The sequence below is a fragment of the Panthera onca genome, chromosome D2, assembly GCF_046562875.1.
Source record: "Panthera onca isolate mPanOnc1 chromosome D2, mPanOnc1 haplotype 2, whole genome shotgun sequence".
NCBI classification, from domain to species: Eukaryota; Metazoa; Chordata; class Mammalia; order Carnivora; family Felidae; genus Panthera; species Panthera onca.
Genome location: NC_138349.1, coordinates 50,711,760 through 50,726,873, shown reverse-complemented (window position 1 = coordinate 50,726,873; position 15,114 = coordinate 50,711,760). Strand labels below are relative to the sequence as shown.

Sequence of the window (15,114 nt, the reverse complement as noted above, 5' to 3'; positions counted from 1 at the left end):
CACAGGCTCTGAAGCCAGGGTTCCTGGCGCAAATTCCTGATAGGGCCAGTCTTCCGTCTCTCTGAGCCTCAGTTTCCTTAGAATGTCTGAGAGTAGAACCTATGTCAAAGGATTGCCGTGGGAATAAAGATGAAGGACTGCATGTAAAACACAGCACACCATACACATCACCTCTAGTGAATCACCACAGAAGACAGAAAAGACAGGTGCCTGGCTCCTCACCCTGGCACCCAGTTCACTCTGGCCAAGCTATTCCCAGTCAGTGGGCTCAGGTGACCTCTGCACCATGAACTCACCCCCAGGTCCGCAAAGGGCCCATCCAGCAGCGCTAACTGGGCCACGCGGCAACGGTCCCTGTTGGCCAGCGTCTGGGGGGTGCTATAGCCCCCTCGAAGTGCATTCTCCTCGGCAATCAGAGCCTCGAGCTCTGGCGTGGCTCCTCCAGTCACCAGCGTCCGGATTAGTGTAAGGATATTGTCATTGAAGTATGTCTGGGGAGAGAGTTGGGGGGTAGGGGAGAAAAAAATTCCTTTAAGCAAATACCCTAAAGTCACGACAACAGACATCCAAATTACAACTTTTCTTGGTATCTCCTGTTTAAAGTTCTGGCCTGTCTCTTCAAATAATTTTATGTGGGAAGTGAAAAGACAGCAGCCTCCAATTATTCCATTCTTTTCTCTCTTACTTGGTTCTGCCATGAGAGCTTGACTTTCAAAAACCACTTCAGGGAACTTTTATTAAAGGGCTGATGTCTAAATAGTTGGTGTTTACCATAATTGGTGTCAGTAGGGATGCAAATACTGCTTCCCCTTCCTTGAGTCCCACGTGTCTACTAAGGGACTTTGGACCTGGGACACAAATGCAGCTTGCACAGGCTGCTAACCCAAGGAGGACTCCTCCGAGGTCCTGTCACCCTATGCCAGGAAGCCGCCTTCCCCAATGTGGCAAAACTTCTTTGTGTGTTGGAAGGAGATGTCGAGAGCATCATTAAGGCCACACGCTCAACAGTTTACTACAACCTTTGATAATAATCTAACCCAGAAGTCTCTATCAATTAAATATGCCAGATAAAATTGCAAGGAGGAAGATGCCCTCGTGTGTGCACTTTGGTTGTTTTGTTTTGTTTTTAATAATCTCAATAGTCTGAGGCAAATACAGAAGATGACAGAAGTTTCCTTCTATGTGTACATTTCTCTCACACATGAAACATAACAGGTCTGTCAGGAACAAAACAATTAGGGTTTAAAAACATTAATAGGGGGTCAAATAAAAGAGCTCAAAAAGACATTTGTCACCCAGCCTAATTTGAGAAAAGTCTCAAGTGAGGGTCTGCATTCCATTTTCCAAGATAAGAAGAAATCAAGCAGGCTGAAGTGAAATCAAAGCAAAGTTTGCCTGTGTCTTCTGAGGGCATGTGGACCTTTGGAAGTGGGTTAGGAAAGGCAGCCAAATTTCATTTCAGTGATTTTGTTGGTTTACCTGGCAAAACACAGTGGGGAACAAGCCAGGGAAGGACAATTTCCCATCCTGCATGGCCATCACTAGTTCTATGGCTTGGGGGAGGTGGACTAACCATTCTAGGCTTTGATTTTCTCATCCATAAAATAAGCACAGACATTAGGGTCAAGCACATATGCAAAAAATTCCATGAGGACTTCTGAGTTCAGATGATAGCCGTTCACGGGGCAAGATTCACTTTCCTTACTGAAATACTTGCAAAACACCCAAAGTGATAGAAAATTCTAACAGCAAAGGAAACTAGGAATGTTACTCAGAAGGAGTTAGACCCTGAAGAGAATGAATGTATCCTCTACTAAAGCTTAGATGGGCCCTGGGGACACAGAAGCAGAACCAGGGCAGGTACAGGAAGAAATGTTGCTGGTGTGGCCAAGAGATAAGAGCCAGGCGGTGGGTTTAATGCTGGGCTTCACCACTTAGTAGCTGCGTGACCCTGGAAAGTTATTTGTCATTTTTGTTCTTCAGTTTCATGATCTATGAAATGTAATAATGGAGTGGTTATGAGGATAATATAACTAATACATGTGAGGCACATAGAAAAGTGCTTGGTGCACCGGAAGCCCTGATAAATACTTCTGGCCTAATATCAGAGACTTGCAGCTTTTGCTGGTGAGAGGGACAGTCAGCTCATCCTCAACCTTCCCTTTTAAAAATCGTTTACACTTGAGGTGAGAGGTAGGCAAACCAAGGCTGTTTACATCATCCCTGAATCTGCACTTTTTTTTTTAATTTTTTTAATGTTTATTTATTTTTGACAGAGAGAGAGACAGAACATGAGCGGGGGAGGGGCAGAGAGAGAGGGAGACACAAAATATGAAACAAACTCCAGGCTCTGAGCTGTCAGCACAGAGCCCAATGTGGGGCTCGAACCCACGAACCACGAAATCATGACCTGAGCTGAAGTTGGGTGCTTAACCGACTGAGCCACCCAGGCACCCCCCTGAATCTGCACTTCTTAATCTCCCCCCATTCTAAGACCCTATTTGGACTCAGCAGTGGCACAGCAAATGTCACCAGGGTGCTGAATCCTGGGAGGGGACAGCAGCAATGGGAAGAGCCACTAGAGTTGTGTTCTAGTAGGGGTCCCCTTGGGGAAAATCCACAAACATGTCCGAAGTTTTCGGAGGTAAATCCACAGCCCTACAGTCATATAACCCACCATGAGAAGCAGAAGACCCCTACTTAACCCTGTGGCACATTAAACGAGTGAGTGCTGAGCAAAGAACTTTGACAAGGGTCTCTGCACTATAATCACCCCTTTAGATCAAGACCAAGAGGAGGAATCTAACAGCTAGCGAGGTGGGAAGCAGAACAGTCAAGACCTCAAATACTGAAAAACAGACCTCTCCTTGCTCAAAGATAGAGAGAAATAAAAAGAGCCAGTATACATATTTTTAAAAAAGGAACCATAACATTTAAGATATAAAGGAAAAGCATCATTTTGACTGATTAAATTGTTAGTGGAAGAAGTAATAGGAAAAGATCAAAGCATCTGTTTTGGAATCAAAATAATTTTTTCTTAAATATGGTTTCTATAAGAAGTAAAAGATCAGATTATAAGAAAGCTGACTTTATACAACTTACCCAATTACTTTTTTATGTAAGATATTTAAATTAAAATGGATATGATTAGAGATGATTAAAAGAATCCAATACCCTTCTTAAGATCAGGAACAAGACAAGGAAGTCAACTCTCACCACCTCTATTCAACAGAGCACTGGGGGCTCTAGCCAAGGCTAGAAAAAAATAAGGTATCCATATCCAAAATGTTTCTGTTTACAGAGAACATGATGTTATATACAGAAAATTCTAAGGTATCTATTAAAATTCAATCATAGGTAATAAATGTGTTCAGCAAGTTTCCAAGTACAAAATCAATATACAAAAAAAATCATTTGTATATCTATATGCTTGCAATGAACAATACAAGAATAAAATTAAGATATTCCACATATATTAGCATCATAAAGAATAAGTACTTAGGAATAAATTTAACCAAGGAGGTGCAAGACTAGTACAATGAAAACTACAAAATAGTGTTGAAAGAAATTAAAGAAAATCTGAATAAATATAAAGGCATCCCATGTTTATGGATTGGAAATCTTAATATTATTAAGACAGTAGTATTCCTCCAAACAATCTACAGATTCAGTACAGTCTCTGTCAAAATCCCCAAAACCATTTCTATAGAGACGGAAAAGTTGATTCTAAGATTCACATGAAATTTCAAGCACTCGAAATGACCAAACAATCTAAAAAAAGGAAAAGTTGGAGGACTCAAACCTCCTAATTTCAAAATACACTAGAAGCCTACTATAATCAAGATAGTGTAGTATTGACAGAAGGACAGACATGGGATTAAAGAATGTACAGGAAGAAATTCATATGCTTTTGTCAATTGATTTCAGCAAGGGTGCCAAGTCTACTCCATAGAGAAAGAACATAGTCTCTTAAGTAAATGGTGCTACAACACCTGGGCTTCCACATTCAGAAGAATAAAGTTGGACTCCTACCTCATACTATATATAAAAATTAATTCAAAATGGATCAAAGACTTGAATTTAAGAGCTAAAACTATGAAACACTTAGAAGAAAACATAGGATTAATTGTCATGACTTTTGATTTGAAAATGGATTCTTAAATATGATACGCAAAGTTAAGGCAACCAAAAATAAGTAAATAAATAAATTGAACTTCATTGAAATTAAAACTTTTTTGTGCAACAAAGTACACTATCCAGAAAGTGAAAGAAACCCATGAAACCTGCAGAATGACAGAAAATATTTGCAAGTCATATATCTGATAAGGCCTAGTATCCAGAATACATATACAATCTTAACAACCCAACAATATAAAGACAACACAATTTTAAAAAAATGGATAAAAGACTCAAACATTTCTGAAAAAAAAGAGATACAAATGGCCAACAAAATAAATGAAAAGACATCACTAGTCATCAGGGAAATGCAAATCAAAACCACAATGAGCTATCTCTTCACACCCACTAGGATGGCTATAATCAAAAAGACTGAGGATGGGGAGAAATCGGAACACCAACACTCTACTGGTGGGAATATAAAATGATACAGCCACTTTGAGAAACAGTTTCACAGTTCCTCATGTGGTTAAACAGAGTTATATATAGCTCAGTAATTCTACTTCTGTGTATATACCCAAGAAAAACTAAAAAAATATATGTCCATATGAAAACTTGTATACAGATGTTTACAGCAGCATTATTCACAACAGTCCCAAAATGGAAATAGTCCAAATGTCTATCACCTCATAAATGCATAAGTAAAATGTCTGATATCCATGCGTGAGTATCATTCAGTTATATGAATATTATTCATACCATAAAAAGGTACAAAGTACTAAACATGCTCCAACATGGATGAACCTTGAAAACATTATGTTAAGTGAAAGAAAATCACAAAAGACTACATACTGTATGATTCCATTTATATGAAATATGTAGAAGAGCCAAATCAAGAAATATAGGCAATAGAGTAATGAATGGTTGCTTGGTGCTCAGGGAGGGAGACAGAGGTTTATGGGCCGTTGCTAAAGGGTATGGAGGTTTTTTGGTTTTTTTGTTGCTGTTGTTGTTGTTGTTGTTGTTTGTTGTTTGAGACAATGAAAATGTTCTAAAATTGACTGTGGTGATGATTGTACATACTTGTGATTATACTAGAAATCACAGAATTACACACTTTAAGTGGGAGAATTGCAGGATTATTAATCATATCTCAGCAAAGGTCCTAAAACAAGAGAAACAGCTAAAAGGTAAACTAAACTTGTAATGGCCAGATTTTTATCCATTAAGAAACAGTAATTAACAGTACTATATGATACACTGAAAAATTTAAGTGGGTAGATCTCATGTGAAGTGTTCTTGCCAAAACAACAACAAAAAATACACAGTATGTTGTAGAACTAAAATCACATACATAAAAGTCAGTGATGTGGAAGTAAAACTAAGAAGTTGGCCAAAACCACATGTAGAAACTCTCTTTCATCCTTTCTCCCTCCCTCCCTCCTTTCCTTCTTCCTTCCATCTGTCTGTCTCTATGACAATGCTGGTAGATACTGAGGAAAGACAACAGACATCAAATTGATAAATAGCAAGTGTTCACAAGTTAATGTCGTAAACAAAATTCAAGCAGGTAAAAATGAGTAAGCAAGCAAGGAAACAGTTGAAAACAACCTGTCCTGAGCTGAAGAATGAACTGAGGATGTGGATTGAAATGGCTCACCAAGTAGGTGTGGTTAACACCTAAATCTGTACTAGGCAAATATTTAAATTTAAAATATGAAATGAAGAAGGGCATCTCGGTGGCTCAGTTGGTTAAGTGTCCGACTTTTGATTTTGGCTCATGTCATGATCCCAGGGTCGTGGGATCAAGTCCCATATCGGGCTCTGCACTGAGTGTGGAGCCTGCTCGGGATTCTCTCTCTCCTTCTCTCTCTGCCCCTCCCCAGCTCTTGCTTGCTTTCTCTCTCAAATTAAATAAATAAACATCTAAAAAATATATATTAAATAAATAAAAAAAGTAACCTGACACAATACTGTACAAAAATAAAAAGTACAAGATCAGGTTAGCCAGAGACTTCTCTAGAAAACTTAAGAACGATGCCAACTGAGATTTCAAAAGACACATTTATTCCAAGAATTCTACATAGAGCTAAATCATCAATCATTTGTGAAGGCAATAAAAATATTTTTGAAAAAAAAATATTTTGAATCTCTGAGTACCTAAGCATTTATTGACTTACTTCATTAAAAAAAAAAAAAAACACTCAGAAAAGGGGCGCCTGCGTGGCTCAGTTGGTTGAGCATCTGACTTTGGCTCAGGTCATGATCCCACAGTTTGTGGGTTTGAGCCCTGCATCGGGCTCTGTGCTAACAGCTCAGAACCTGGAGCCTGCTTCAGATTCTATGTCTCCCTCTCTCTCTGCCCTCCCCAGCTCACGCTCGCACTCTGTCTGTGTCTCTGTCCCTGAAAAATAAATAAACATTAAAAAAAAAAAAACTCAGAAAAAAATTTGCATCCTTTAAGATCTTTTCAAACTTTTAGAAATTAAAAAATGAGCAAATTTGTTTTAAAAATACTGGTGAAATGTATTGAAATATGGAATTTAATAAATGGTTGTGTTTTTTATTACTAAACTAAATGCAAATGTCAAAAGTAATCCTTGAGGGAAAAAAAATGACATAAAACTGTTAATACAGTAACATTCATTAATTTTTAAAAGTCCACAAAATGAGGTAGGAGAGAGGAGGATGGATATAAAGGCATCTGAATTCCTTGATCTCATAGAAGGAAGAATCAAGAATTAAATTTTTCTAGACAATAATGCTTAGAAAATATACTTTCACACATATTTATAGAATGCCTCGTAACCACTAACTAGAATCAAAAATAGAATATAGATAGTTCACATACCACTAGAGTCAATGAGCATACAAAAATATACCCAAAGATGGATAATAAAAGACACAATTACAGAGGCACGTGTAAAGCATAATGCAAAATTATAGCATTATATGTTAATAACTAAACAGATATGAACTAAGTGATTTGGTTGAATTACAAAGATTCTCAGACTTGTTCAAAAGCCAAAATGAAAATCAAACTCTGATATATTCATAAAGAAACATGAAAAAACAAAATAAAACAGCCATTGAAAACTGTATTTCAAGAGTAAAATGTTAAATGTTACATTAAGCAAGTTAACTTTATATTGAGAGTTAAAATTTACAATAAAGATATTACCTATTTATGGACAAAGTAATATAACTGAAATAGAGAAAGCAAAACTAATTAGCAATTAGAGTAAAATAAATGTGGACTGAGGGTGGTATGTAAAATATCACTGTGTTTCTAGCTTCCACAGCTCAAACCAAAATATAAGAAAATTAAGGATATAATGCAAGTGATTTAGTAGATTTGTGCTAAACTTTGTGACATGTTTAGATAGCTCCCAAACAATAATTACCAAAAAAAAAAAAAAAGATCCACAGCTCAAAGTATAAAATCTCAGTATATACAAATAAAGTATGAGCTGTAGGGTCTACATTTAAAAAATTAAGATAATAATAGAAATAAAAGTAAATATTCCAGCATCTCCAAGTTTAAAAGAAAAGTATTCTAAAACCTGACTATAGGTCAAGATGGAAATCAAACTTAGAATATAGAGTATTTAAAAATTAAATATTTGAAAATGGTATGTAAAAATGTCATAGACTGAGGCCAAAGCTGCAGAAACAAATTCAGAGCCTTAAATGATTTTATTATTAAATACAAAAGAATCATAATAAATAATGCTAAGCATTAAAAGAATTGTCTTTTATTGTTCTTTTTTATCTTAGAAAAGCAGAAGGATGAAATGAAAAGGCATCAATTAATGAAACTGCAGGAAGATATTTATTAAATTGATAAATACCAGAAATAATTCTTGGAAAAAATAAAATAAGCAAGCCTATGACAAATATAACTAAAAAATAAAATTAGAAATAAGAAAGAGAATATAGTGTCATATACGTTTGAGAATTAACTCTCCTATTCCAGAAGCTCTCTTTAATGTCACAGTTACTGGTCATGAGTAAGAAGAACAGCCACTGTTGTTCAACAGCAAGCAAAGTAATGATCATCTACCAACAGAAAAGATTATTAGGAAAAAGAGAAAAATAGAGAAAAAGACCATGTTCCTTAACATGTAAACTGGATGTTATAATGTCATATTTTCTCTAGTAAGTTATTTTAAAGTGCCTTTATTTATTTTGAGGGGGGATGCAAAGAGAGAGGGAGAGAGAGAGAGAGAGAATCCCAAACAGACTCCACATTGTCAGTCCAGAGCCTGAGGCTGTGCTCAGTCCCAGGAACCGTGAGATCATGACTGAAGCTGAAATCAAGTGTCAGACGCTTAACCGACTGAGCCACCCGGGCGCCCCTCTAGTAAAATTTTTAAGTTTGATATATGCCTAATCATAGATTCAACTGGGTTTTTTAAAAACTTGATATGAATATGCTAAATTTCCTCTGGAAACAGTTTATGAAGTTGTCCTCCCAAGTGTTAAAAATAAATATTAAATATTTCATAATTAAACACTGTAGACAATATTAAAAACGAGAAGATCAATCAACCAGAATGGATTAGTGAGAACAAGAGCCTAGTAGTTATACAACCTTCATATGGGAGTTGGCAAATCTGTGGGCCAAATCTAGTCTGCCCCCTATTGTTTTTTTTTTGTTTTTTTTTTTTAAATAAAGCTTTGTTGGGACCCAGACATGCCCATTTGTTTACAAGTAGGCTTTTGTGCAATAATGACAGAAGTCAAGTACTTACAGAGTATGTATGGCTCTCAAAAGCCTAAAATATTCACCATCTGGCTCTTTACAAAAAAACAGTTTGCTAATTTGTTGTTTAATATGATAAGGAAAGCATTATATACCAAAGGGAAAAAATGTTTCTTCAACAAATGATTTAGGGGCAACTGGCTATCTGGAAAAAATTCTTCAACAATATGGTAATGATTAAATAAGTCACAATACATTTACATTAGTTATATTGTCCAGATATTAATATTATGTTTTCAGAGAATATTTAATGGCACAGTAACAATTATACGATATAATAGCAACATATTCAAAAAAGCAGTATCCAAAAAAACGCCATGATCTAAAATTCACATTAAAAGTGTAGACCTCAACAGATAAAGGCTAATTTATGTAAAAATAATTGTATTCTCAAATTTTACTTGGTAATTAATTACGGGTGATAGAATTCTGATTGACTTCAATTTTTTCCTGTAATTTTATTTATTTTATATAGTTTTGACTATGAAAATGTATTTATATTTATATTAAATTTCTAAAAAAAGGAAATGAATGAATGAATTCGTATAACTCAACAGCAAAAATAAGTCACAAAAAACATCCTACACAAAATGGACAAAGGAACTGAATAGACATTTTTTCAAAGAAGACATTCAAATGACCACCAGATACATGAAAAGGTGTTCAATATCACTAATCATCAGGCAAATGCAAATCAAGACCACAATGAGCTGTCTCCTGACACCTGCTAGAATTACTGTTGTCAAAAAATCAAGAAATGACACATGTGTTGATGAGAATGAGGAGAAAAGGAACCCCCTGTACACTGTTGGTGGGAACGTAAATTGGTGCAGCCACTATGGAAAACAGCATGATTGTTCTTCAAAACTTACAAATAGAACTACATATGATCCCGCAATTCCCCTTCTTGGTATATCCCTGAAGGATGAAAAATCACTATCTTAAAGATACATCTGCACTCCCATGTTCACTGCAGAACTTTTTACAATAGCCAAGACAAGGACACAACCTAAGTGCCCATTGGCAGACGAGTGGATAAAGAAAATGTGGTATATATATATATACACAATGGAATAATATCCAGCCATAAAAAGAATGAAATCCTGCCAACTGCAACAACACGGATGAATCCTGAGAGCGTTATGTTAAGTAAAATAAGTCCAAAAGAGAAATACAAATATAGTATAATCTCACTTATATGTGGAACCAAATAAATAAATAAATAAATAAATAAGCAACTATCTCACAGAAACAGAGAACAGATTGGTGGTTGCCAGGGCCTGGATATGGGGATGGTGGTCAAAGGATACAAACTTCCAGTTATAAGGTGAATAAGTTCTAAGGATGTAATGTACAGCAGGGTGACTACAGTTAACAATACTGTACTACATATTTAAAAGTTGCTAAGAGTAGATTTTAAAAGTTCTCACACACATACACACACAAATGTAGCTATGTGAGATAATGGTTGTGCCCACTAACCCTATTGTGGTAATCATTTCTCAGTATAATACATACATTGGATCATTGCACTGTATCCTTAAATGTACATAGTGTTAAAAGTCAATTATATCTCAATGAATCTAGGCAAAAGAAAGGAAGCAAATGTTTATAAAGTAGTTAAAGGCAAAAAACACAGCCACAAACAACCTGATGAAAATATAGCTGAATACTGAACTGATCTCAGGATACCTGAGAGTTCGCTTGTTTGGCAAGCACTTTTTCAGCATAAAAACTATAGAAAAGAATAAAACAAAACAAAATAAAGCAAAAAAAAAAAAACCAGTATAGAATAATTCACAAAAGAAAATATGCATTTACACGACTACATACAAATTAGAAGTTTATATACTTCAAAACTATCATAAACGCAGTTAACAGAGAAAATAATAGTGTCCACTAGAGTGCATAGGATGACATTTATCTAACAGTTATGGAAGTGCAAATTAATAGGAGATAACCTGGCAATATTAAAAGCATCAAGAGCTTTAAATGTTCATATTTGTTAAAAACTCAGAAAGTTTGCCTCAAGATAATAAACTGCTTCTTGTTCAAAGATTATGTACAATAATGTTTATCACAGGGTTAATTATTATTACAATAACAAAAATTTTAAGTGAAATGCCCCACAATAAATAGGTAATGGTTAAATAGATTCTGGAATAGCTATATGTTAGAATCTCATGAAATCCTATGAAGGCTTTGTAAATCATGATACCCAATAAGACGACATGATTCAATGCTCTGGATAAAATACTAACTGTGGGGGTGCCTTTGTGGCTCAGTCACTTATGGGTCTGACTCTTGATTTCGGCTCAAGTCATGATTTCACAGTCATGGGATCAAGTCCCACATTGGGCTCCTCTGGGCATGGAGCCTGCTTGGGATTCTCTCTCTCCCTCTCTCTGTACCCCTCTACCCTGCTCATGCTTGCTCAGTCTCTCTCTCAATAAATAAAAATTAAAAAAATAGTTACTGTGAAAATAAAAGGGAAAAAAACCCAACATAATAAAACTGAATGATTCCATACTTATCTATCCATCTGGGAGGAAATATACCAAAATATTTAAAAAATTTTTTAATGTTTATTCATTTTTGAGAGAGAGAGACAGAGACAGAGACAGAGAGACAGAGCATGATCAGGGGAGGGGCAGAGAGAGAGGGAGACACAGAATCTGAAGCAGGCTCCAGGCTCTGAACTGTCAGCACAGAGCCCGATGCAGCCTCAAATCCACGAGCTGTGAGGTCGTGACCTGAGCTGAGGTCAGAGGCTTAACTGACTGAGGCACCCAGGCACCCTGGAAATATACCAAAGTATTAATCATGCTTATCTTTGGGTGTTGAAAATATGGTTCACTTTATATATTTATATATATTTATATTTATATATATTCTTTATATATTTCTTGTGCTTTCAAAATACCCCACACTGAGTATGAATAACATTTCTAATGAAAACAGTCAATGATTTTTAAATGAAAACCACTATAAATTCTGTTCTGCAAAGTCTAGAAGGTCAACATGAAAGATTATTGTTTTGTTAAATCTTTAGGATTTGGCTTTCCCCTTCTGTGTTGAAACCAGTTACACTGAAACAACACAAACTTCAGATCAATCAGTCACTGACATTTATTGAGCATCTACTAATCCTTGGGTCTTGGTTTGTGCCTAAAATTGTATGCTGCTCAGAGTGTGTCACTTTCAAAATTTCCCATCACACAGGTATAATTTCAGGGCAGGCCACAGGGTTTCGTGGGTGCCCGAACAACACAGAGTTCACTCATAACTCTGAACACAAATCTCTGCCCTCTGACCTGGCTCTGTATCCCAGACCTCTCTCCTTGATTTTTCCACGCAGGCATCAAGAAGCAGCACTGTGGGCAACAATACCAGCTACGACAGAGAATAATGACGTCTGTCTGTCAGCAGAGCACTCTTGCTCCTATTCTGCTGCCTCAATAATCAGCCTGCAGAGAAGTACTTTGAGCATTGCATGTGGGTGTGTTCTAAGCATGCATCAAGGTCTCTTTGTGATCTGAGTGACTTGGTGGAAAGACCATGCTTTTCTTGAAAAAGGATATCCAGCTGGTCATAATGGAAGGCACAGATTTCTTCTTGTGGTTGGGGTATCACTCACAGAGCATAACATCGGTCTGCAGCTAAGCACCAAATCCAGAGCTTTCTGCATAGAAAGTGGCTGTTTCAGCACCACACGGCAAACCAGATGCTAGGACTTCAAATACCAATTATCACAGACAATTCCTGTGGAGGATGCGCCAGCTACAGCAAACTTCCGTACAACTCCCTTGACCCAGAAGGCACAATTCTTTTCTGGATTAATAGAAACACTAGAACTGAAGAAACACAAACTTCTGGAGGGAGGACTGCAGTATGGAAGTGTGATCCTTTGCCTCCTAAGCTTCTGTACTGCTGGCCTTTTCTGTGACTGTGTTCATCTTACTTCTGCTAGAAGCCTTGTGAGGGACTTCCGTATAGAGCCTCCAGACTTAGCCGTACTAGTCTTCAGGGATGCTATGGGCAGAGGCCATGGCTGTTCCTGTGTCACATGGGCTTTGGGAAGCCTATGGGAACCAAGGTAGGGTCTTTCTTGTGCTTGGAATCAAGAGACCCATGTAGGGGCGCCTGGGTGGCTCAATTGGTTAAGCGTCCAACTTTGGCTTATAGGTCATGATCTTGCAGTCTGTGAGTTTGAGTCCCGGGTCAGGCTCTGTGCTGACAGCTCAGAGCCTGGCACCTGCTTTGAATTCTGTGTCTCCCTCTCTGTCTCTCTGTTTCTCCTCTGCTCATGCTCTCTCTCTCTCTGTCTCTCAAAAATAAATAAAGGTTAAATGTTAAAAAAAAAAAAAGAGGGAGAGAGAGACACACACACATGTTGTTTAAGGAATAGGGGAGCCCTTCTTCCTACTACCAAGGTCAGGACTCCATCCTTAGTCAGGAAAGCTTTTCTTCTAGGTAAGACAACATGGTCCTGACTTCAGAATTCAGCTAGTATGGCTTTAAATCCCTGATTCGCCACTCAACAGCCATGACGATGGGAAAGTTACCTGACTTTAGTATGCCTCGAGTTCCTCATCTGTGTAACCGGAATCCAAGAAAACCCAGTATGAGCCAGCTTACAGTGTTAAATGAGATACTTTGTGTAACTTTTAGTGCACAACAAATACTCAAAAAATGGTAGTTTATAAAAGTAACAACCAACTAGCAATGCAAGCAATTTAGAAAATTCCGTCTCCCTACGTTTCTGTGTTCTCAACTCTCCTATCAGAGAGCTGGACCACGTGCATGGCCTCCTTGGCCTCAGAACTTTGACCTTTCTCAGATATAGACGGAGTAACAGGGCTTGAGGAAGCTGAGAAACCCTGGGCAGAGGACCTGACTGCACAGAGAAATCTGAGGCCACAGTGCCACCTAGCCTGCTCTGCAGACACCCCTCTGTGCCTGTGTTTCTAACACACTGGAGCATCTTCCTCTTTTTATTTTTTTAAAGTATAATTACCAGAGCTTATGTTTCACAGTTAATGCTGTCAAGCCTGTTAAACTAATTGGTCTTTTATAGAAAATTTAACTGAAAATTAACACATCTTTTAATAACATTGCCTTAACTTTAATGGCACTTTGCCTTTCGTTTATAATTGCTCTAAAATTGTCATTTTCCATGCCATAGCTGCCATTTTTTATATTTGCTAGTTTGCATGGTGTAGATTTTTATTTTTAGTATTTTTCTTTCATGAGGGATGAGAACGATTTGATTTTTTTTTTTTTTTTTTTTTTCCCAATCCCAGGCCTTCCTGGCCTGATGTGACAGCAGTGGTATGTTCCAGGTGCAACACAGCTCACTACCGTTTGCTACACAGACATTGGCGCTAGCTGGTCTGCCTCAGGATGGCCCACGGGCTGTCTCTCACCTAGTGAGCAGAGGAAGTGAGGCTTTAGGGTGGAATGTAAGGAAGAGGGCCATGGAGGAATAATCTGTTTATGTTAACGTGGCACTGGATTAGCTTGGGCTGACTGAGAACTTGTCCCCTCCAAAACACCCTCCTTAATGCAAGGACAAATGCAAGTACAACTAAGAGAGTAAATCGTGTGGGGGAGCCTGGGTGGCTCAGTCAGTTAAGCAACTGACTCTTGATTTTGGCTCCGGTCATGATCTCAGTTTGTAGGGTTGAGCCCTGCATCGGGTTCAGTGCTGACAGCGCAGAGCCTGCTTGGGATTCCCTCTGCCCTTCCCCTATTTGTTCTCTCTTTCTCTCAAAATAAATTTTACAAAGTAATAATTAAAAAAAACCAGAGAGTAAATCATGTGGGTCCATCTTCCAGATGGTCACATTCTTCATTCTTCCCAACATAAGCTCGGTAATTTCTGGCAAACAGAGACCAGCTCTCTGATATTAGAGAATAGAATACAGAAGCATAACATATATGTGTCTGTGAGTACATACACATATGCGTATATGTACATGCATAGATATGTACACACACATATATAATCTACTTCTTTGTAGTTACATTTGATCTTAAATATTTGTCAACTCTGTGAAAGATTTTCATCTACCTTTGTCCCTACCTGATTCCTTGAATGTGGTAAGAGGCTGTTAATATCATTCTCATTAACAGTTAGACCCAACTGAGCCCCAGACAGTGGAAAAGACAGACACAGGATGCTGCTGAGCTGGGACCAGAAGCTCTAAGTCCTAATTCATGGGCTGGTGCCA

At 37.5% G+C, this 15,114-nt stretch overlaps 1 protein-coding gene across 15 annotated transcripts in view; it reads right to left on the bottom strand.

Moving 5' to 3' along the window:
- The window catches only part of KCNMA1 (potassium calcium-activated channel subfamily M alpha 1), a 727,105-nt gene that overhangs the window by 14,466 nt on the left and 697,525 nt on the right, over positions 1 to 15,114 (bottom strand). For all 15 annotated transcript variants that reach the window (XM_081790521.1, XM_078434452.2, XM_078434451.2 and 12 more), the window contains one exon: positions 297 to 491. In XM_081790521.1, coding sequence (XP_081646647.1) covers positions 297 to 491 — 195 coding nt within the window. The remainder of the gene's footprint in view (positions 1 to 296; positions 492 to 15,114) is intronic.